At 36.2% G+C, this 26,235-nt stretch overlaps 1 protein-coding gene across 12 annotated transcripts in view; it reads right to left on the reverse strand.

Moving 5' to 3' along the window:
• The window catches only part of CDC42BPA (CDC42 binding protein kinase alpha), a 304,528-nt gene that overhangs the window by 192,537 nt on the left and 85,756 nt on the right, over window positions 1-26,235 (reverse strand). For all 12 annotated transcript variants that reach the window (XM_069545455.2, XM_069545451.2, XM_069545454.2 and 9 more), the window contains exons 3-4: window positions 14,530-14,613; window positions 5,575-5,670 (exon numbers count right to left, since the gene is read on the reverse strand). In XM_069545455.2, the coding sequence (XP_069401556.1) occupies window positions 5,575-5,670; window positions 14,530-14,613 (180 nt within the window). The remainder of the gene's footprint in view (window positions 1-5,574; window positions 5,671-14,529; window positions 14,614-26,235) is intronic.

Raw genomic sequence — 26,235 nt, forward strand, 5'->3', positions numbered from 1 at the left:
CAGATTAACCACTTCTAAGTGAAAGTTAGATGGAAGTTCTTCACTGCCCAGTTAAACGGATTTTGAACTATGAACATTTTCTTTGCACTTGCATCAGGTGCCAAGAACTGATGTTAGAACTGTAGTTTGACCTCAAAAGATCTACCTGCTGCAAATCTATACGGAAATGGAGATCTCTCTCTTTTTCACTTTTGACAATATGGGAAGTAGATACAGCAACTTGACATTTCTTGTAATTCAAACATTAGCTGTCAAAATGACTTCACCATAGCATAGTTTTTCATATAAGTGTTGTTTTGTCTTGTAATCTTATATTAAATTTATTTTGAGAACATATCAAGTCTACAGGAAAAGCTAATATCCAAGCCTATTCAATACTTTACAATAATGGTTGAAGGTGTGGTTTTGGATTCAGAAATATTTCAGCCAACCCTTTGTTCAAAATACTGTAATAAAACGTTGCCACTGTAAAATCAGTGAATGGGTGTATGGCATAGCAAGAATGTCTGGCTTTTGATTTGACAAAAAAAAAAAATCCATAGAAATGATTATAGTTGTTTCCAAAAAACTGAATGAAACACAACTTTGATACTACTGGTTCAATACATGATAGATTCAAATACTTGCAGCAAGCTGCCACTGATTAACACAAAAATGAACATCCACAGGCTTCAAGCACCTATTATTTTCACATAATTTATAAATCTGTCCAAATAAGCCTTTTCCTGTTTTACCACACTCCATTGACACATTTTAGCAGATTACAATTCAGGTTGTATCAAAACAATATTTTCTCAAATTCTTTGAAAATACTAGGTTGGTGCAAAAGTAACTGCAGTTTTTGCATTATTGAAATTTGACTTTGATACTGGAATATATTCTTAAATAAATGTGGTTATGTTATGTATCATTTTAATGCACATTTCTCGTTTTATGGTTTGTTTTTTGCTACTGACTTATTACTTGCTATCTACTTTGTATTTATTTTAGACTAGGGAAATGATGTTAGACCAATAAGTAAACTCAAGCAGTTTTCTTCAGTTCAAAATGGCTCATAAAGCAGCAGAGACAACTCACAACACCAACAATGCATCTGGTCCAGGAACTGCTAAAGATGGCACAGCGGTGGTGCAAGAAGGTTTGCAAAGCAGACAAGAGCCTTGAGGCTGAGGAGCACAGTGGCCATGCACTGAAAGTTTACAACGTCCACGACAGAAGCCGTTACAGAAGCTGATCCTCTTACAAGCACTCGAGAAGTGGTCCAAGAATTCAATATTGGCATTCAATCTTCAAAGCCATTCTACAGTCAGTTGGCATTTGAAGCAAATTGGAAAGGTGAAAAGGCTCAATAAGTGGAAGCCTTACAAGCTGACCAAAAAATAAAAAAAAATCATTGCTCTGAAGTGTCATCATCTTTTGTTTTACTCAACAGTGAACTATTTCTCCATCGAATTGTGATCTGTGACAAAAAGTGGATTTTATACGACAGCTGGTGATGACCAGCTCAGTGGCTGGACCGAGAAGTTCCTCCAAAGCCCTTCCCAAAGCCAAACTTGCACCAAATAAAAGGACATGGTCACTGTTTGGTGGTCTGTTGCACGTCTGATCTACTATACCTTTCCGAATTCCAGCAAAATCACTACATCTGAGAAACAGGCTCAGCAAATCGATGACATACATTAAAAACCACAATGCCTGCGGCTAGCACTGGTCAACAGAAAGGGCCCAATTCTCCATGATAATGCCCGATTGCACAACCAATGCTTCCAAAGTTGAAGGAATTAGGCTACGAAGTTTTGCCTCATATGCCATATCCACCTGCCCTCTTGCCAACCGACTACCATACTAGATACTTCTTCAAGTATCTAGACAACTTACTGCAGGGAAAATGCTTCCACAACCAGCAGGATGTAGAAAATACTTTCCAAGAGTTCATCAAATCCCAAAGCATGGATTTTTACACTACAGGAATAAACTTATTTCTCATTGGCAAAAATGTGTTGATTGTAATGGTTCCTATTTTGATTAATAAAGATATATTCGAGCCTAGTTATAATGATTTAAAATTCATTGTCAGAAACTGCAATTACATTTGCACCAACCTAATAATATGACAATAATGATTCCACAAAATGTTCAGAGAGGCTAATTCCTCAGATACTTCAAACTCAAACACTGATTGCTCAAATAACAAGGATTGAGCAGAATCAGCAACATCTTTCCACTCAAGAGTCAAAGAAAACCGCTCAATGTGATAGGAAATGATTATCTCTTTCTGCTTTTATAATCCACCACTGATGCTCCTTCCAATGTCCTCAATTCTTTGAGTAACTGTTCTCCTTAAGTCTTAGACGAGTTTATTTTCTGTGGACACCTTTCTTTGGCTGCTGCAGTCGTGCATGATTTCATTAACTCAATATTGGTCACTGGCTTTCCTTGCCTGATTAATAAATGAGACACTCAGGTGCTATAGTTGCAGCCTCACTCTTCATTTTTTATTTTGTGAAGAGATTCTGCTATGGTAAGATACTGGGTTACATTTTCTAACTTTTCTGACCGCTGCTTTCCTGTGAGTTAGGAATGTTGTGATGAGGGCTCAGTTCAGCCATGTAGACATTCACCATATTCTATTAGGACAAGTGAAGCACAGTGGTGTGATGAACACCATGCTGTAATTTATTAATAAAATAATCCACAATCTTCTGTGCCTGAAAAGCATGATATTTGAAAAATCTACCTTTCTTATTTTGACATGAGGCATATGTGCTATTAATTTAAATAAAAAATGCCATGGTATAGCGAGATATATATATATGTGTATATGTATATATACACATATATACAGCACTTGAAATGTCACTGCAATTTATAGTCTGCTGAGCACAGCAGTGCAAAGCAATGAGTAGCACATATAGTGTTACCCTCTGTCACAGTGCCAGTCTCCATCACAACTAGTCAACTTTGCCACTGAGGCACAAAAGCAGCCACAGGTAGCGTGCAAATCAATGGCATGGCTATGTCAGTAAAACTACAGACAGTGAAATCTGAACTTTAAAAGATTCACTCTTCTTTTGATTTTCTTTCAACTGTTTAAATAAAAGTGTAAAATAATTCTTAGCTTGCAGGCTGTGTGAAAATAGGTGGTGGTCCAGACTTAAACCACCGATAAGAGCTTACCAAAACCTGGTCTATAAGATAATAACTCCAAAATAAATGGTGCTATTTACTCTTAGAAACACCAGACTAATATCTATAACCCATTAAATAGATCACACTATAATTCAAACCCAACATATACCAAATTAAACTAACCATTTTCCCATCTACTCTAAATTTTCTCTTCCTTCCTATATTCCCCAACTCTGGAATCAACTACCGAGTACAGAACCCTGTAAGTCAGACACCAGAAAACTGGGAATCATTTTGATTTCTCTCTCTGCCACTGACATTCACTCTAACACAAGTTCTAATTATTTTATTTCCTAAATAGTACCTAAATCCATCCCCTCCATCAGCTTTATTCAAATTCTCATTATCTGTCACCTGAATATTGTCTCCTAACTTGTCTCTCTAGTCTGCTGCTGCTAAGTCGCTTCAGTCACGTCTGACTCTGTGCGACCCCAGAGATGACAGCCCACCAGGCTCCCCCGTCCCTGGGATTCTCCAGGCAAGAACACTGGAGTGGGTTGCCATTTCCTTCTCCAATACATGAAAGTGAAAAGTGAAAGTGAAGTCGCTCAGTCGTGTCCGACTCTTAGCGACCCCACGGAGTGCAGCCTACCAGGCTCCTCCTTCCATGGGATTTTCCAAGAAAGAGTACTGGAGTGGGGTGCCATTGCCTTCTCTGCTCTAGTCTTGCCCTCTGAAATCCATCCTTCACACTGCTGCTAAGATGTTCTGTATAAAATACAAAACTGATTATCACACTGTCCTTAAAATCCTCCTTGAAGTTAGAATAAAATTTGAACTCTTCTGCATGGCCTACACTCAGGAAGCCTCAATTTATCTATCTCTCCCCTCCTTATCATAACCCTATTAGCCTCCCTCTCATTCCTCTGACAACCCCATCCTTTCCTGCCACAAACCCTTCTAAAAGTCCTAAAACAGCAGTTTTGCTCCAAGAAAGAACCCTGGAAAAGCACGACAGAAAGTAGGAGGAGGAAAGCTAAGATATCAATCAGTTCAGCTGCATTTCTATGGCCTTCACTGTCTAGGCTTTCAGATAGGAAAGTGAAAGTCGGAGCCACGCTGCCATGTTGCGGCCCCATGGACTATACAATTCTCCAGGCCAGAATACAGGAATGGGTAGCTGTTCTCTTCTCCAGGGGATCTTCCCAACCCAGGGATTGAACCCGGGTCTCCTGCATTGCAGGCGGATTCTTTACCAACTAAGCTGGCTTTCAGATAGAATGTCATTTTAAAAATCACACACATGAGTTCTATGATTTAAAAAAATTTTGCCTTTGAAACTCATGGCTGTTAAAGTCTAATTTACATACCACAATGTATAAAGTGCTACACAGTGTGACTCATATATCTCTCCTCTCTCATCACCAAAGCCTCTTTATCCTCATCAAGAGGAACATAACAGGTGGCTTCAGATGTCCATGTTTACCAGCCCCTCTCTGCCTCTTCTCCCTTCTTGGTTTAGCCAACTTACACTTGTCTCAGAAGAGCCCTTATTGACTTTATATCTTTGAATAGATGTTATATTTTTCTTTATAAGAATCTATGTGAAAATATTATTTAATTGACTGTGAATTTCTTATCTGGCTTCCCTCACAAGAATGTAAGAATAAGATTTACTACCAAAATTATTTACTACCAAATTGCTAGAATCTGAAGAACAGTGCCAAGCACACAGGACATGTTCAATAAACGTTTATCAAATGAAAAATGTCTTATTAATTTTTATATACCAGTACATATATAGTGGCTGGCACAAAACAGTCACTAAGCATATGCATGCTAAAAAATAAACCTTGAAATAAAAATTGGGGTCAGAAAATGAAGACCCCTGAGCAATAGCCCAGGAATCTTATGTTCAACTGTGGTAGATTCTGTCTTATTTTCCTATTCACTTGTTCATCTCTTCAATCTTCATCTGGCAGTGTTTCTAATAGTTTGATTTTCCTCCAAGCTCTTCCCCAGCTTCTTTTGTCTAGTGGTCCATGATGTTAATATAAAATTAAACAAAGCCTACATTTAAAATATGGCTCTCCTTAAAGCAGCACATGACAACTTTGAAAAATATGTGAAATTCTAAATAGTTAATAGAATACTATTACAGTAGAAATAAAATACATTGACAGAATCCTGGGGAAAAAATCCTGACCATCTTTTACAGAATTTAAATGTTTGGATTTGACTTACTTACTAAACAACATTAAAAATTCCAATTTAAAGGTATTAAATTACCCAGGGAAACAAATCATATATCAAACTTATACTCTCTGAAATACAGTGGTTTTCTAAAGAACATTGACATTTAAACAATGCTTCACAGAAAATAATGCTAAATTTTGCCAATAAAAAGGTAATAAATATACAGAAACATATAACAATGATTCTTACTAAGTTATTGTCATCCTGGAAAGCATAATGTAAAGTTGTAATCCATTTATTGTCTCCATTCACTAACACATCCCTTTCTTCACGAAAACATGCTGTCTGAAAAGGAAAAAAAATAAATTTTTAGATAAAGAATACTTTATGTAAAACTAGGAAATATATTATGCAAACAACTACTCAAATATTTATTATATTTTCTGTTCTGAAAAAGGAATACATTATAGGTATGACTTTCCAACATTATTATATGACTTATAGTAACAATAAAGTCATATAATGTTATTTCCAACATTATATGACTTTCCAATAAGTTTCAAAGAATCCTCAAAAGCTGAACAACTGAATAGTAAACTTACAAGTATTTTATATTTAAAATTACTGTCACAGTTCAAAAAATCAGAAAAGTACACAGAAGTATTTAACAATCATGGTTCAATCTACCACTTAGATAACATAAATGTCAACAATGTCACGTTTACTCCTAACCTATTTGCTTTTAAGAAAATAGAAGTTGTAGCCTTCCTATTTCTAGAGAAGTACCAGCAGTTCTTCCTCTAAGAAAAATGAATAATCTGAAGTTAGCATATATTCCTCCCATCACATGCTTTATTACACATGTATGTGTCCAAAAACAATAGAAATGCTTTGTGTCTTGAAAATTTCTGTGAATAGTGTAACTGTATCTATCCCTTTGCAATGTGATTACTTTTTAATCAATAATGGCTGTTTAATTTTTAATTGCTATAGTATTCCATTCTATGATCATAGCAGAAGTGCCTCATGTAACATCCCCCATTATGAAAACATAGGCTATTCCCATTTTTGCATCATTTCAATATCGCAATAAATATATTTGTACAAATGTACAAGAGTTTCTCTAGGGTATACACTTGGAAACAGAAATGCTAGACTTAAGCGTTTTCAACTTTATCAGACACAACCTAGTTTCTTTCTTAAGTGCCATACCAATTTCTACCTTTACCCCAGTGTATGAAATCACCCATTTTCCACAACATCCTGAATTCTACTTGGCACTTTTAAGCATGTTTCAATAAGACTTTTAAGCATGTTTCAATAAGATGGGTATGAAATAATATCGAATCATTCTTTTAATTAGCATATTCTTAATTACAGGTACAAATAAATAATTTTACCTATGCTTATTGGATATCTGAGTTTTCTCTTTGAAAAACTCCCTTTGCCCATTTTCTCTAAAGGATTATCTTTTTCAGATTTATAAAAGTTTTAATTTATTCTCAGGATATACTTCCATTATTATAAAGATACAGCCTGGAGAATTTTAGAAATATGTTACTAAAAATAAAAAACAACTTTGTATGATACAAGTCTACAATATATTTTTAAAATTTTAATTAAAAAACCACTATGCCAGAAAGTTTCAAAAAGAACTAAAAGGTAAAGTAGAAACCAAAACTTTTCCCTCACAGATTCATTGTCCCCTTGTTACAGCCAATGATTAACACCAATAACTCAGTTGAATTTCTTTTCAGAAAATTTCTTTGTACATACACACATACAGACACACGCACATAGACACACACATCCTATATTCATGTGGTATCCCATCTGCCCTAACTTTTCTTTGTTTACACAAATGAGATCACAGTGCTCTATAAATCCTTTTTTCAAGTAACAACATATCTGAACAGCCTTCCATACCTGTACTAGAAGGCTACCTAATTTTTCTCAATGGCTATACCACATTTCATACACATTTAAAAATCATCATGCAGTGTCCTACACATAGTAGGTACCTAGTAATTTATTTCCCACAAGATAAATTCACTAGTCATGATATACAAAACAACTCACATTATTTAACCTAAGTAAGTGCCCTAATTTTTTTTCATGTATTTCCATAAATTTTATTTGATGCAATAGAATTTTTTTAATTAATTAATTTATTTTAATTGGAGGCTAATTACTTTACAATATTGTGGTGGTTTTTGCTATACAGCAACATGAATCAGCCATGGGTGTACATGTTGTCCCCCGATCCTGAATGCCCCCTTCCAGTGCCCTCCCCACCCCATCCCTCTGGGTTCTCCCAGAGCACCGGCTTTGAGTGCCCTGCTTCATGCATCGAACTTGCACTCGTCATCTATTTTACATATGGTAATGTACATGTTTCAGTACTAGACCCTCAAATCATCCCACTCTTGCCTTCTCCCACAGAGTCCAGGTCTGTTCTTTATATCTGTGTCTCTTTTTCTGTCTGATGCAACAGAATTTCTAAAGCCACTAATTAAATAGCATCACCAAGGAAAATCTTAAAAACAAAACTTAAACCAAATGAATGGGCAATTTACTCATAAATTCAATTATTAAAATCTACCATAATTATGCTTCTGTTCACTTTAGGGGGAAAATAGTATCATTTGACTTACTCACTACTAAATTCTGTCTTAGACTTTAACTGACCTGAGGTTATGGTTTGCTGCTAACATTTTAAAGAAGTAATGAAGTTTATCAAGTCTAGGAGACTCCTTTCTCCTGACTTATCTCACCAGAAGAGCTGAAAATTTAAAGATATTTCCAGCTAAAATATGGAAATGTGACTTATTGCTAACTCTAAATAAAACTCCTGTTAACAGAATTAACTTTAGTAGATTCTGATCCATGCTAAACTATACAGTGAAAAAAAATTTTCAACATAAAACGTAAACTATAAAACTTTAAACACATACAAAATAAAGTAATCCCCTGCTCTCAATGTACCCCTCAACCAATTTCAACAGTTATTTTTCAATCTTATTTCATCTACACTCTCATGCACTTAGGCTTCCCCAGTGACTCATCAGGTGAAGAATTCACCTGCCATGCAGGAGATGCAGGTTAGATTCCTGGGTCAGAAAGATCCTCTGGAGGAGGAAGTGGCAAGCCACGCCAGTATTCTTGCCTGGAAAACCCCATGGATGGAAGAGCTCGGTAGGCTACAGTCCATGGGGTTGCAAAGAGTCAGACAAGACCGAGCAACTTCACTTTCACTTTTCAATATAGTAAAATTTTCTATTAAGGATAAATAAGAAACTCTTATTTATAAGATGAAAGTCTGGTTTTCCCACTCCATTGTTTTCCTCACAAGTGAAATTAGTTAAGAAGAAATAAAAGGTATATAAAGATTACTAAGGAGAGCGAAGCTGTAACTCCAATACTTTGGCTACCTGACGCAAAGAGCTGACTCATTTGAAAAGACCCTGATGCTGGGAAAGATTGAGGGCAGGAGGAGAAGGGGACGAGAGAGGATGAGATGGTTGGATGGCATCACCGACTCAGTGGACATGAGTTTGGGTAAACTTCAGGAGTTGGTATTGGACAGGATGGCCTGGCGTGCTGCAGTTCATGGGGTCGCAAAGAGTCGGACACGCAAAGAGCGGACAACATGGATGCATAGAAAGAAATCACAAAAGAAAACAGATAAATTAACAGAATGTAAAAGTTCAACATACATAATTTATATTCCTATATAATTGCAACAATTAGAAAATCTTTTAAAATAGTTATCATTTTCAAAAAAATATAAATAAATAATACCATTTCCAAAAGCAAATTAAAAACACCAACTTATCTCAGAGTAAACTCAGTAAAAGATATGCAAGGCCTCTACAGAGAAAACTCTAAAATAATAGTGAGATTAAGTAACTAAATAAATGAGAGATGGAGGGGTGCAGTGTTTAAGGACTGCAAAATTCAATTAAAATCATAAGCCAACAGTTAGAAATAATTTTCGACATTTCATGATAGCAATCAATGTGAATAATAGTCCCAAACAGAAAAAGAATGAAATGGAGGAAACAGAGACAAGGCAAGAAGGATGTATATACATAAATATATAGAGACACACAAATATATATTTTAGAGATAAGAAAACATTGCAACCATGAAACAAGACATACAAAAAGGGAACATATTGCAGCTTGCCAGACCAGAGATGCCAGCGCAGAAAGAGCTGCAGAAACCAGAAATGCTGCTGCTGGGAGTAAGACAAACTCAACTGGGAATGATTTCTAGAGTCTGGACAACTCTGGGAGTTCAAAACTGCAGGGGACCCAGTCAGGGAGAATTACACAATTTTTCAGTCTCACCTCAAGGAGCTCAATCACACGATAACAGTAAGTAAAGGAGAAAAATCTCCTGGATCTTCCAGTAGGAAGAGAGGCAAGGAAACCATTTTGAAACTTGCCGCAGCACTCAGTTCTTAACAAGGCCTGCCCTTAGGAGGAACTAATTAACCAGATCCAAATCTGCTGGAGTACGATCAGAGCCTAATTGACCTTTTGACTGGTAGAAAGGAGAACACCTAACACCAGTCAGCTGGAGCATCCTGTCTTACCTAAAGAGGGAGGAAAAAAACTGAGAAATTCTTTAAGTTTATAGTCCAGAGGCATAAGCTCACTAAAAAGGAACATGAAAAAAAAAGATCAAAGGGAGGTGCTGCTGCTGCTGCTAAGTCGCTTCAGTCGTGTCCGACTCTGTGAGACCCTATAGACGGCAGCCCATCCCTGGGATTCTCCAGGCAAGAACACTGGAGTGGGCTGCCATTTCCTTCTCCAATGCATGAAAGTGAAAAGTTAAGTCGCTCAGTCTACTGAATACTAAAAGGGTGGCTGAAGAAATAAAACACCCAATTGAAGTATTACAGCAAAAGCCAACACAACCTCACTAGTAAAGAAATAAGGAGAAATTCGCTAACTGGTCCATTAAGGGAATATCCAAATAAAAGTTTCAGAAAGAGAGAGCAAAAGAAACAGAAGAAAGGAAATTACCAAAGAAGTAATACGAGAAAATTTCCTAGAACTGAACAGCATGTATTTCAAAACTGAAAGGGCCTACAGAGGGCCCAGCACTAACAAACCCCAAAACCCCCATGATAAATATTCATATCCCATGTGTTTATATTTTCAATTCAGTAAACCCTCATAAATTCACCATCTATTTTACTCAAAAATATCAACAAGGACAATTCTACGAATATGTTCAAAATTTTGTCCACTGCCAGGGGAAAAAAAAAAAAGTGTGCTTCTGCATAGAAGTTTAGCCCTGTTTGGAACTACCTCTAAATCACCTTAATGTTCACTGAGAATGGTCTTTCCCAAGGTAACTCACAACAGAAAGAACATTATACAACATGAATAGTATAAAATAAATATATATTTAGATAAATATATATTTATCTAAGAGAAAAAAGGATAAATAAGACTCTAAACTCTTACTAATGATTTACTTTGAACAGAAAGACTGGTTATCTGAGGGAGAAGAAAAATCTTTTGCCTTTTTACTTATTTTCTACAGTGCTTGCATTTTCTTTTTTTATTACAGGTAACAGGTCGGGAAGGAGAGGAAATCCCAGTCTAATGAACTGAATTCATTACTACTGTTACTACTGCTGCTACTGTTAACTACTACTATTGGCATGTCAATTATAAAAATAATAAAACAGGGCTAACAACAATAACAAAAATAGTAAGATAAGAGGCATAAACCAGTACTATCCCGGTTAAACTGAGATATATTATTCCTCCACTATATGGTACAGAGACAACTGAGCCTCAGAAAGGTTTGACCCTTGAGTCAGAGAGCACTTCCGTAAACGATTTTGCATCTTCCAATGAAATGAGTAACACATCTTGCATGTGAGTGAAATCCTTAAGAGTTCAATACATTTGAAGAGAAAGTAAAATTTATAGAATTGATTGGGGGAAGTTAACTTAAGACATTGTTGACATACTAACAAAGTTTGTAAATGATGAACCTATAGATATATTAATCTTTGTAACTGTAAGTGAAAGTCTCTCAGTCATGTCCAACTCTTTGGGACCCCATGGCTTTCTCCAGGCCGGTATACTGGAGTGGGTAGCCTTTCCCTTCTTCAGGAGATCTTCCTAACCAGGGATCAAATCCAGGTCTCCTGCATTGCAGGCAGATTCTTTACCAGCTGAGCCACAAGGGAAGCTCTTGTAACTAACTACAAGATTATTTACTAATTATTTATCTGCCAGGTACAGAAAGAGACAAGTTTCCTAGTACCTTCAAATAATATGTGTTGCACTAACTATATATTTGTTACATAACGAAAACAGAAATAAATACGACAAACAGACTGGAGGTAAATCTCTGAAAATTGTTTTAAAGTATCAACAATATACAGACTAAAAAAAGAAATTTTGCTGTTCACTTGTAATTTATTAAGCATCACTGGTAGGACCAGTTTTCTAAAACCGGGTAAGTAATGATCAAAATAAGTTTCTTCTTAATTTTTTTAAAGAAGGATTTGACAATTCAAGTATAAAAATATAATTCCATTTTGCTTTAAAATGAATTCCTTTTAAAAGTTTCAATGGAGAAATTCCTCCTAAAAAAATGAAAGTTTCAAGTAGTTTGAGTCAAGTTCTTTTCAAATAATGAACCAGCCTTGTATCCCTTAAACAAATCACACTTGCTCACAGTGTATAATTCACTTTATATATTGCCAAATTCTATTTACTAGTATTTTGCTAAGGTATTGGTATCTATGTTCATGAGGCATATTGATCTTTAACTTTTTTTGTATGGTCCTTATCTGGTTGTTCCTTCAGAATAATACAGACTTCACAGAATGAGTGATGTTCCTTGGGTTCCATGGCCCCTAGCTGGTCCTCATTCTTTCTGCCTTTCAGAGTCTTCATATATTTGTTTTATACATAACATCCATGGTCTTTAACTGTATTTAATGGGAGAGATTAAAAGAAGCATGTCTATTCCATTTTGCCCCAGAAACAGACTATATGAATGATTTTTTAATTCAACAAAATCATATTTAATTTTCAATTACTCCTGTTTTATCCTCAATTTTGCCACTTCCTCCAGTCAATCAGTAAAGCTAAAGCAGTTACTCTTTCTTTTCAAAATTCTTCCCCAACAGCCAACATCATAAAAAGTAAGTACAAAGTTTAATTCAATCTTTTAAAAGTTCTAACCCTGGAACACTAACCCACTACAATTATGAATTCTGAAAAACAATTAAGAACATAATTATTTACTATTTTTTAATAACAAGACTTAATTGCTCCAACTGTCGGCAATGCCATCAGCCCCTCCTGGCTTTGTCTCAGCTACCAAAAGCCTACTAGTCCACATCCATGTCCTTCTGGAGGCAGCCCGTATCCAATGACTGACTAAGGCAAGTGCAAAGAGGTCAATCATTTGGTCTAAGGCAGGACAACTCTGACGGACCATTTCTGCTCCCCACTTCCCTGCTGGATCGACAGAGGCTGCTGGGACAGCCTGATGTCTCCCTGATAAATCATGTTTCACCTCCTTTCCCTTCGATCAAGGCCAATTTCAAAAGCACTCCCTAATAAATAGACTGCATACTGAACTCAATCTGACCAGTGACAGTAAGGGGAAATGCAAAAGTAAATACTGAAGTTATTGAATATAATAGGCACTGGCACATATGTCAGAGATATGACATGAAACTTTCCAGATACTTTTTTAAACAGGATTTTATTAACTCCCTGTAATTACCTCTGGGAGGCAGAGAGGGGCTGGATTTGGGTGGGGTATAGTCAATGAGTACTTTAGCTTTATCTGTAATGTGACATTACAAAGAATTTATCTGTATTTCACTTGTGCAGCTTTTTCAGTAGACAAAAAAAAAAGGAAAAAGACTGAAAGCAAAACATGCCCAAAATGTTATTAATCCTAAGTGATGGAATACAAGGGATTATTATTTTCTTTTCTGAATTTTGTTATATTTTCCATTTTTTCTAAAAGAAAGAAATACTGAAGTATTTGCTTTCACTACTGGGCTTCCTTGGTGGCTCAGTGGTGAAGAATCCACCTACCAATGCGGAAGATACAGGTTTGATCCCTGGATTCAGAATCCCGCTCCAGTATTCTTGGCTGGGAAATCGCATGGACAGAGGAGCCTGGCGGGCTACAGTCCACGGGGTCACAAAGAGTCAGATATGATGAGAAGCTGAGTACGCACGCACTTTCACTCCCATGGTATGTATCTATCATCGTGGGAACCATTTTTGCTTTCCCCTATGTGTTTATTGTTTTTTAGGTTGCTACAAGTACTGATATATAAAGATTTCTAAGGGCTAATTTCTCATTATTCTCTTATGTATCTTACTAACCTCCAGGGCTAATACTCACCTATTCAGCAGTATAATCCTTCTGCAAGTTAAAATATTTAAATACTTCCACACTGGTAAGTTCTGCATCCCTGAGGCCCCTGAATGCCCTACCTCATCCAGGAACTCACTATAACCCAGCACAACAGGAGACCTCTAGAACCCCTCCCCAGAATTTACATATAATGTCAGTTTTGACCATACCATACCAGCTATTAGACATTTTCAACATCACTCCAGTCAGTCTTTCCCTCAAATTTAGTACCAAGATAAAAATGCTGACAATTCTTACAACAGAAGATTTTACTCTCATTCTCTATATAGAACATAGTGACTTAGCAGCAGCAGCAGCAACATGAATTTAACTGCATAGTCAGTTAATTATATTTATCAGCAATAAATAGAATTCTTATAGGCCATATTCAAAATTCCTGCTGGTTTTTGCTTAGAGCAGAATAGAGATAAATACAAAATAATATAAACAAGTTACATCAAATTGGATATCAATCACTACAAAATTTCTTCCTATAAAAGAAACTGGTTGCCATACATCCTTTTAACATAAGGGTCAAACCCGACATTACAGGAGTTTCCATTTGGTTTTCAGACAACATTAAAATATCATCACTAATGCAACATTTATAACAACTATATCACAACTATGAATTCCTAAATTTGTTTCAGGCCTGAAAAACTGATGCCATCATAGATAAAAGGTTACTAAATAATACTTAAAGATCTATTGGCTCTCTATAATTTTATTTTTCTCTAAAAATATTTCTAAGATATTTAAATATTCTAATAATTAGAATCTTACCTCAGCTCTTTTCAGCATTTCCCATTTATTCAATATTTTCATGGCAAATACTTTATCTGCATTTTTTAGTTTCACTACAGCAACCTAGAAAAGGAAATACAACTTTTAAAATACAACAAATAATACTTTTTTCAGTCATCCATTTTCCTTTTTCCTCTCTGTAAAAAAAATAAATACCAAAATTATCAATGATTTCCATGCAGTTCAAACTCTAAGATCCTAAATCAAATAATACTGTCAGTTGAAAAAGTTACATTAGTGAACATGAGCCAAACAACTTTGTTTTCTGAACGTGGTATCAGTTGGTGATTATATATTATATTCTCCTTTTTGAGTTTTCTTCCCTGGAATTTAAACTCAGTATCTACTCTCTAAAAAATTGACCAAAATGTACCATAGGAAATAACTAAAGCTTAGTAAACACTGCGGGCTTCCCAGATGGCTCAGTGGTAAAGAATCCGCCTGCCAAGCAGGAGACATGGGTTCAATCCCTGGGTTGGGAAGATCCCCTGAAGAAAGAAATGACAACCCACTCCAGTATTCTTGCCTGGGAAATCCCATAGCTAGAGGAGCATGGCGGGTTACAGTGTATGGGGTCACAAAGAATCGGACACCACTTAGCAACTAACGAACATTAAACACTGCATGCCAAATTCCAACACAATGTTACAGGTAAAGCCAGCTGCCAAAACAAATACATTTCATGGGGATCAAACAGTATGACATAAACTGAAAATGATATTAGTTTTCATGCCACATAGTCTTGCACACTAAACCAAACCCCCCCCCCCCGCCCCACAACACACACAACCCCTAAAGATCAATTAAGGCTGATATCTCTACAAATCGTACACTTCACACATTCCTTCCCAACAACAAAAAAAAAAAACACAGACACTTCTGCATCTTGTATTTTAGTTGTGGATCCAAAAACTGTCAAATATAAATCCCCCTCTTTTTCCCACTCTCAACAAAGTGATGACACTTCTGTTTCTACTTCTCTCCCTCAGTTTGACTAGATAATGTGAAAGGGCCTTTGCAGCTCTCTGAGCATGCTACACAGCAGATGATGAACTACAGAAGAGAAGACAAACGCTGTTATCAGCTGTTGGAGGCTGGAAAGGGAACACAAATACTACTCTAATATGAAGAAACAGAAAACAAACTATGTACAGCGTATCTTCAAACAGTTTAAAGGGATATTTCCAAGGAGAATTTTTTTAAATTTGAGGTTTAAACTCAAGTGCCAAACTTTTAAAAACCCTAATAGTAAATGTACATATCAGGGTCATTTAATAAATTCATTTTTGGATCAGAGTACAATAACAATAATATGACCATGTATAATGGAAATCAGTATATAATACTATAATGTTATCTGAACTAGAATATAGCTTGGTAAATGTCATAAACAATGGATATGAGTTTGAGTAAACTCAGGGAGTTGATGGACAGGGAGGCCTGGCATGCTGCAGTCCATGGGATGGCAAAGAGTCGGACATGACTGAACGACTGAACTGAACTGAACTGAACTGAACTGAAATGTCATAAATGGTTATACTAACGACTGTGACTACAGTTTCTTATCAATTATTAATAAAATGGTGGGAAGGAAGAAAAACTATCTCAATTTCAAGTGCGATCACTTCAGTCTTTAGTCATATCTGGTCATATCTGCAGAATGATGAATCAGTTAGGGAGCCACCATTTCTGCATCAGTTACAGATCTCTTAATGGGTTCCCGTTTAAAGAAAAGGGGCTGTACAAGATATAGAAACAACCTAAATGCCCACTGACAAATGAATGGTTAAAGAAATAGAATATTATTCAGCCATTGAAAAGAAGGAAATCTGTCTTTTATGACAACCTGGATAAACCTGGAGGGCATTATGCTCAGTGAAACAAGCCAGAAACAGAAACGCTAAAACTGTATACTCTCACTTATATGGAAAAATATGAAAAGGTAAACCCATATAAACAGAGAGACCTATTTCGAGAATTCTAATTCTAGAATGGGGGTGCCAGTGGCTGGGGGTTGAGGGAAAAGGGGAGATGATGGTCAAAGGGCGTGAGTTTTTCAGTTATATGATAAGTTCTGGAGATCTAATGTACAGTATGTTGACGATAGTTAACAGTATCATATTATATTCTTGGAAATTGCCAAGAAAGTAGATCTTAAATGTTCTGATCACCAAAAAGGAGGAGGGGAGTACTGTAATAGAGAGCACAGAAAAACTTAAAAGATTTTTTTCACTAAGATCTCTGATAGACTGAAAACACAAGTTACACTACTGTGCAGACTCAAATCATATACTGCACAAATGGATGGAAGGATAGGAGCACAGAGCTAGACATGCCTACACTGAGGACAGGGAAGAGATAAGGAAGGCTATCACTTAAGCCTTCTCCTCTTCTGATTTAGAGAAGAATTGCTGAAAGACTCCAACACTTAGATTTGCCCTCTTCAGGTCATATGGAGTGATAAGAACTCCTCCCAGCACGGTATGATTCACCAATTTTCTATGCATATGAATACAGAAGTACCTGAGGATACCCAACAGTGTAGTAGTAATCCACCAACACATATTGAGTGTGTACTAAATGCCAAGTACTCTTCTAAGAGTTTTATGCAGGTCCACAATCCTTTACCTGCAATTCTGCAAGATAAAGGGTTTTCACAATTCATTTGGCAACATACACTGACATCAGGCTAATCACAGTTTGAGGGGAGTTTTTTTTCTTTTTAATCTCACTTAGTATAAAAATAAATGCGCTTCACTGCAGAAACAAATGCTTATGAGATTCTGCTCAAAACCCCATTAAGAGTGCAATACAGAATATATGTACTAAATTATCTTTCTAAAATCCAAAAACTACTGGAATCAAAACCAACTCTGGATTATAGAGATGTGCAGTAGAAATAAGCAAGCATTTATTGAACACTCAAACACTGAGCTAGCACTTACTGTTCAGGGTAGTGGTGATAACACAGTCTGTGCAGCCAGATTCAGGTTATACACAAGTATAAAGTGCATACAACAGGGTCTGGCACTTGGTAAGTGTTCAATGGGGCTTCCTTGTACCTCAGCTGGTAAAGAATCTGCCTGTAAAGCAGGAGACCCCAGTTCGATTCCTGGATTGGGAAGATCCTCTGGAGAAGGGATAGGCTACCCCTTCCAGTACTCCTGGGCTTCCCTGGTTGCTCAGACAGTAAAGAATCCACCTGTAATGCAGGAGACCTGGGTTTGATCCCTGGGTTGGGAAGATCCCCTGGAGGAGAATACAGCAACCCACTCCAGTATTCTTGCCTAGAGAATCCCCATGGACAGAGAAGCCTGGCGGGCTACAGTCCATGGGGTCGCAAAGAGTCAGACTGAGCAACTAAGCACACAGCACAAGTGCTCAATAACCACTAGCTATTATCACATGCCAGGTACTGCACTAAGCACCTTACAGCCCAGTCCCTTAACTGTTGCTTGCTCTATCACTATGATGTGGTAGACCTTATACATCCTAATTTCTTCAATTTCTTTAACTGGGAAATAAGCAGCTTTGGTCTCTTCAACACTCAACTTTATAAATTTTATCCATGACACATACATATATATAGAAATATAGTTAGAAATATCCTCAAAGGAATATTCATACAGATAAAAACTAAGCTACAATATTTATGTGAAATAAATAGTGAAATAATTGAAATAGTGAAATATTGAAAATAAATACATTTTGAAAGGTAAAACTGACTGAATATATCACAAACATTAGAAAATGTTTTAAATTATTGAATATGTTGTTAAAGATTACTAATTAATAGGAGAAAGTTCACAATATACTGTTTAAAAGAATTCTATTAAACTTTATAAACTAAAATAACATTTTCTATATATACACATAAAATATATACCCATACATTTCTATATGTATTCTGAGAAAGACAAGCATCAGACCCTTAAAAATCAGTTATTTCTAGGGGATATCATTTCTATCCTCCTTTCTATATTTTCTATACAGGACATACAAAATTTGAAACATGGAGGGGCTAGTATAGAATACCATAATTCATCCTGAACATGAAATGACCACTAATTGTTGAGATATTGTATTGTGGCTGATAAGGGCCAAAATTAGACCCACACTTCACATCTATGTGTTAATCAGGAATGTCAAGCTGCTGCAGGGTGAAAAACATTCTCAACACTGTCTTACAACAGTTTCATGAGCTGCCTAAAATCTTCTCTGGAATGAAGTGGGATGTGGTGAAATTAAATAGGTCAGTTAACACAGAAAACAGAATTATGGTTCCCAAAGGGGAAATAGGGTGAGGGAGGGACAAATCAGGAGTTTGGATTAGCAGATACAAAGTACTACATATAAAATAGATAAACAACAAAGTCCTGTTGTTTGCACAGGGAACTATATTTAATATCCAATCATAAACCATAATGGAAAAGAATATTTAAAAAAATGTGTGTGTGCATCACTTTGCTGTACACCAGAAACCAACACAACATTGTAAATCAACTACATTTCAATTTTTTAAAAGTCAAATTCAGAAACAATTCTTCAATTATCAAATTGATGACATAATGAGACAAGAATAATGAAGTTGATGAAGCAATAAAACTGATCATGCTTTTCTCCTTTAACACTACAGCTCATTTTCATGTTCATTTCTGTAAACCTGAAGAAGGGATTGTCCTAAAACTCTAGGTTCTAGACGTTTAAGAACCACAGCTAACTGACAGACAAAAGAGCAGTATGTTAAAATGTCCTTTCTCATCTAATTTGATCAAAATGTAAAGTACATTTAGTATGAACTGGAAAATTATAAATTTAATGCAGAACAAAGATGTAATTTTAAAAGCGCCAAATACAGAGATGTCTTATTAAAAGCACTGTGATATCAGAAAAACAGCAAACGCTACAGAAAAATCAGTAGGTGACAAGTATAAATGCATGAGTTCTGAATTATCACTTATAGATACAGCATATAACTAAGAATGATCATACTATACTAAACAATTTCAATAATCAAGAAGCAGTTGCCATGCAGTTCCACAGATCTACATTCAATATATCTAAAATTCACCACTCCTCCTCCGGCCCATCCCATTCCTATCCACCAGTCTCGCGTGGACTGTCCTCTATTACTTCTTACTTCTACTCTCTCTTACTGTCCTCTCTTACTTCTGCTCTTATCCCCCAAAATGTATTCTCAAAACAGCAGCCACAGTGGTCTGTTTAAACTAGCTCTCATATCGTGACACTCTGCTCCAAAACTTTAAGTTTCCTCTCTCCATGTAAAATTCAAAGTTCTAACTATAACTTGTAAGTATTATGGATTCCAACATACCCTGGTCTTCCAGTCTCCCAGATCTCATACTATTCTCCTCCTAGCTCACTCTGCTCAAAACACACTGATCACCTTGTTCAAAGTCAACTTGGTGTTTGTGCACTTAAGTCTCAAACAGTCTTCCCCCTCCCCACACTCCGCCATAGTTAGACGGTTTGCTCTCTCACTCTCTCACTAAAATGTCATTCTGCCCTTCACACTTTCTATCCCATTTCTTTGCTTCTTTTTTCCCTTAGCTCTTATTATTTAACAAATTATATATTCTATTTCGGAGAAGGCAATGGCACCCCACTCCAGTACTCTTGCCTGGAAAATTCCATAGACGGAGGAGCCTGGTAGGCTGCAGTCCGTGGGGTCTCTAAGAGTCGGACATGACTGAGCGACTTCACTTTCACTTTTCACTTTCATGCACTGGAGAAGGAAATGGCAACCCACTTCAGTGTTCTTGCCTGGAGAATCCCAGGGACGGCGGAGCCTGGTGGGCTGCCGTCCATGGGGTCTCACAGAGTCAGACACGACTGAAGCGACTTAGCAGCAGCAGCAGATTCTATTTACCTATTTTGCTTATTGTGTGCCTCACTCACTAGAACATAACCTCTACGAGGGCAGAAATTATTTTTTTCTCATTTGTTCACTAGTATGTGCCAGTGCTTGGGAATCAGTAGGTACACAATAAATATTTACTGAATAAATAACAAGTGATTTGTAGTCTATATGAACATATATACTTGGTACTACTGAAAACCATCTGTATGCTCAAGCTTCAAGTACACTACTAAACTGAGACTGAAACTAAAATAAAGACAAGGCATTACGACAAGAGATACAATTCTCTATCTTAAGGTTTATTAAGTGTGTAGCAGATTATTCCAGCTCATGCTGCTCTCTTAATCATATGTATGGCTTTTAAACTGTCAACTTTGCAACTTAGCTTTCACTATCTTTTTTGCCTATGGTTGCTGTTCACTCTTACTGTTTCCTGTCATTATCTCCTTCTTTCTCTACTGTATAATGTCTACCATCATTCATTGTTAATAAGAATAAAATATTAAAAACAACTCAATTATAGAAAGCTTACTCTGTGCCTGGCACTGGGCTAGGCACAATCCATATACTGCCATAATCAATTCTTATACCATGCTAAAGTAGTTTCTACAGTCCTCACTCTGTGATTACAAAGCTGGTGTCATTTACTGCTATGAGTGCTAGGCAGTTCTGTAGGTCTTTATGGAGATCGTCCCATTCGTCTCGCCTGTAGTCTTGCTTCCTGCTGCCATGTTAATGGTGATTGTGGTTAATATGTATGGAAATAACTGTATTTGTTTTTTATAAACTGTTCTGTTAGTGATCAGCTTGTATTCAAAATATTTAATAAAAAATTAAGACACTTTAACAAACCAAAAACACTACAAAGAGTTAACTAAACTGGCTAGAGGTATCCCCTCTATGGAGATGCAATTTATATATCTACTAGTGATAGTCAAAATATTTAGAAATTGGTATAGCCTGGGCATTGACCACTTAGAGCAGCCATTAGCTATAAAAATACAGTATGCCCATGCCAGAGTACTCCTATGGACTGAAGACTAGCCCTGTATATACAGAGGCTCTCAAAGGTGAATCATGCAACATAACTTCAAACTTCTTTTACTCCCCATAGAGCCAGGGAACAGAGTTTTTAAGGAAGAATGAATGGCTAAAAATAATTCTCCTTTCAAACTCTAGGACTAGGTTATGCAGACACATAAGGGCCTACTTATGGTAATTAGAGGAAGCAAGCTAATTAAAAGCTTTTGACACCTGAAGCAGGGGTAGCAGGCCAAAGCAGCAAGCTTTCACAACAAGCTCTGAAGCCCAGAAGCCTTGAAGCTGCCGGAGCAAGGCTGGAGCAGGCAGAAGCGGTGAGCCACCAGGAAACTGTGGACAGGCAACACCCAGGGCGTAAGTTAAAGGTTTTCCTGAAAGCAAAAAGGAAAACCCAGCGTTAAGTTAAGCAGTCACTGACAACAACTGAGTCGTAGAAAGAAGGTTCTTAACTCGTAGAGCTGTTGATTTTCAACTGTATCTTGCTCCTTTATTATTTCCCATAATTTATGCATTTCTTGTAGGAGTTATATAAATTATGCTTGTATTTTCATAGTTATATTTTTTTAAGAAAAAGCATAACTGAGAGAGGTGCTATTCCTATCAGACATCTGTGCCAGAGATGAACCTATCCACTGGGTCTATATAATATCTACTGACAAATTCCTGATAGAAGACAAAATACTTTAGAGGAAAAAAATGATCTCTTTAGGACAGTCTTTGAATTTTGAAATCTATTAGTTGATAAATACCACAAGGGTATGTAAGGCCATCAAAGATACTTTAATCAGGAATGAATAGCTAAGCAGCAAGAGCTCATAAACTAGTCAGTACTACTTTTCTATACAAAATTCACTGTGTCTTAAGAGTAAATTATCTACAACCTAGTGGTTGCTTTTATTTTATATACTTTAATTGATATATATAGAGAGAGGAAGAATAAAGAGAGAGAGAGGGAGGAAGGGAGAGACAGAGAAAGGCACCTTTTCATACAAAATCTCAAATATTATCAGTCATGCATTAAATACTCTGAATTGACTCCAGATCACACTGGCCTATGACCCAGTAGGACTTATTCTTAGTCCACTAACAGCCAGACTACTGTCTGCTACAGCCCACTCCCCAGGCCCTGCATCCATTCTTCCAAACATTAGGACTGTAGAGCAAATATCATTGTCCTTACCTATATGCCTCACTTAATCCTCATGAGTAACTTTAAACAATTCTTCAGTACCCTGTCCTTTCCTTCAGTACTTTTTATGGAAAAAATATAAAACAACACATATGCAGTTACTTAAATATTTATGTTATTGCTTTATTTGTTCCTTAGTTGCATCTCAACAGCATCCTAAATCTATTTGCAGCCCCACCATTAACACTTTGTCCTTTACCAAGCTTCTAAAATAACCTACGTCACCCTGCCATCACCATCTATCCTAACCCTGAACTATCCAAACCCTACCCTGCAACTAATAACCTAATATTTGACTTCATAGAAAATAGATCCTTCACATTTCCTCATATCACCTTTAAATATTTCTATATTTCTACTTCTCCTTATTTCTTTTCCTTTTGAGACCAAGGAAGAAGTGTCCCCATCACCTGCAAGGATAACAGTATCATCTGAAATCTTAATGCCAGACTCTCCTTTCTTTCCTTCTTTCCCTTGTTTAATTAAAGATTTGTTTCTGAACTTCAAGCTTGCTTTCTTATGGCACCTGAACACCAACTGATCAACATTCCCATGACCATCTCCTATCCAAAACCAAATATAAAACAAAAACTTTATTGCTATCCTATCTTCCCCTCAAGAAAGTGATATCACATCCCTTTCCATAAAGCACATTTCTAAAGAATATTATATGCCTGCTTTCTCCACTCATTCATCATCAGTTTCTCAGCCTCTTATAATCACCTATTTCAATCTACTTGCTATTTCCCTCTATTGGACTGAAATTACTCTCTCAAAGATTAATAATGTCCTTCTAAATTCCAAATAAAATATATTGTCCTCAACTCTCATCTGTTTCAACCTCTCTTCATTACTGGACATCGCGGACGATCAATATATTTTCCTATTCTTTTTTTCATATCCTATTAAATGATTTTCTCCAAGGATCCCTACTCCACCTTTTTTAATATCTCCTCTCTTCCCTGACCTATATATGATCCTATTAATATCTATATGCTGATGACTCATAAATTCTTATCTCCTAATAGGTAGACCCATACTTCTAGTTGCCTACTAGTCATCTCTCTGAAATGTTCAGCATATATCTCAAATTTAACAAGTCAAAAACCTGCACATTAAACCCATTTACTCAGAGACTGCATACCTCAATCATCCATGATTTCTAACTTTATCAGTGACATATAAAGTGATTCCTTTAACATTCTGTCTATCCTATCCACCCTTCTTGCCCACTTCCACTGGCCAAGTTCAAGCCCTCATTTCATCTGAAAAAATGATAATAGGTTCCTTTTTGACCACCTTACTCTACGTCAAACATTATGCTAACTGCTGAGAGTACAAAGATAAATAAAAGAGCCCTCGCTCTCAAAAATCTCCAGTATGGGAAACATCACTAAACAGATAATTACAGTACAACATGAAAAGAAAGGTAAAAACAAGGTCCTATAAAAAGCAAAGAAAAGAGATTCCTAACCCAAAATGGGGGAGAAGGGAGGGATCTATGTAATTTGTGAATATATATGTTAAAGTTTCTTGAAAGAGGTGACTGACATATGAGTCTTACACAGCAAACCCCAGAAAAGGGGAACCAAGAGGATCTGATTAAAGAGGGGAATATTTTGGGAAATGGGGACAGCATGAGCAAGGCACAGAAGCAAGTGATGTCTGTGAGGGGGAAAGGGATGAAGATCATCAGGGATAATAAGCAGTTGTCTTTCTCAGCAAAGGGTTTCTTCCAGCAGGGAATAGCTAGAAATGAAACTGAAGGGTCCAAGTAATGCAAGAGCTTGTATGTCATCTTAATCAGCTACAACCTTAAAATGAAGATAATACAGAACAACTCTTCATAATTCGTTACATCACTTTAATAGCTCTGTGGAGTCTGGGTCTGAGGCAAGGAAAAACATGAGTTTATAGCAGTAGCGGAAGTGAAAGATTTGATAACCTAACTAAGGAAGAGAGGAAGAAATTCAAGAAATACTTAGAATTTTGAAAAATCAATGATTAAATATAATGTGGCTGTTGGGAGTGAGATATCTAGGATCTCCCTCCCTTCTGGTCTCTTCTCTACCAAATCCTTCATCAACACTATCAGTATTATCTTTCCTATCATTCTGATTATATCACTACTCTGCTTATTAACATTTGATAGGAGTTCCATTTCTATGAAATAACGTTCCTTACCATAGCATACCAAATCATTCACTGCATTGCCCAAGAGAACTTTCAATCCTCATCTTTCACCACCACCACCAAAAACCCTTATATTCCAGGCACAAGGTCACTAACTGCTACCTGAATAAAAGAAATGCAATTAAAAGAAAAAAAATTCTTTTGATTCTTTTAGAATTATTATAGGAAATTTACAAAATTAAAGTGTAAAAAAGAGCCACAGACAGCATTATTTCACAGACAAAACCACGAAATCATGTAAGTTGCCTATATCCTTTCAACCAGCAAAGTCCTCTTCTAAAGTTTATTCCAAAGTAATTATTTAAGAAATCAGCTGAAATACAGCAAAAGCAGTTTGTTCAAAAATGCTCTGGAGAGCATCATCTCTAATATAGAAAAAAATGGAACTTAAATAATTCATTTTTTTATGTTCTGAGTACCTACTATGTACTATTAGGTGCTGAGAAGTCATAGTGAACTGACAGGGAATAAAATCCTTATACTCATACAGCATACATTCTAGCTTAACATTACTGTTTGGAACCATTAGAACCATCAGGTTTAAAAGAAAATGTTTCAGCACATGGGGAAGAGACTTAAAATATTTGGTAAGAAGAGCCAGTTTGACATCAATGTTTACAAAACTAGCCCAATTTTATTACCTATGAGTAGAAATACAATTGGGGGGGAAAATGCCAGAAAATTAGAGAAGTAGATTTCAATTCTGTGTACCTTTTCCTCTTGTAGATTAGACTGTGATCCTAGTCACGGGCATGGAACATGTTTAGATTACAGTGTATGATTAGTAAGTATTTTTTTTTTTTATCAGTCAAAACAGACAAGGATGAAAGAAAAAAAAAAAAACTTCACTTTTCTGTTTTTAAGCTCCAATAAGGAAAATGATTATATTTAAAAGCACTGTGCTAAGTACTGAGTATAAAGTATAAAGAAATTCAGTCCTTGCCTTCACTTAGAGTTTATTGGTGAAGACAAATATTAAACACAGAAATAAGGAAACTTAAAAGTACAAGTGCTAGGAAGGAGTTATACAATGTTCTCACCTTCCCCAATAAAAAGATAAAAGTGTCTTACATCTGCACTCCCATTTTTCTGAACTCATTAATCCACTTATTTCATTTTCCCATTCATTTCTTTCATTGATTGTATTCTGCCATCAATTCTTTCTCTGATTTCAAAATATGTAATGATTTTAAAGAAGCCATAGTAATAACAAAATATATTTTGTTAGGCAGGATGATCTCCACTTCTTCTGGAAACACAATATCCATTAATATTGGCCACAAATATAATGCAAGAGTCATTTTAAACTATCAGCAGGAACAGTATCAAAAGAGGTGAGCCTGGGCAAATTTACTCTGCTCTAGTTCTAGCTTCTATAAAA

Source organism: Ovis canadensis, chromosome 12 (genome assembly GCF_042477335.2).
Source record: "Ovis canadensis isolate MfBH-ARS-UI-01 breed Bighorn chromosome 12, ARS-UI_OviCan_v2, whole genome shotgun sequence".
NCBI lineage: Eukaryota > Metazoa > Chordata > Mammalia > Artiodactyla > Bovidae > Ovis > Ovis canadensis.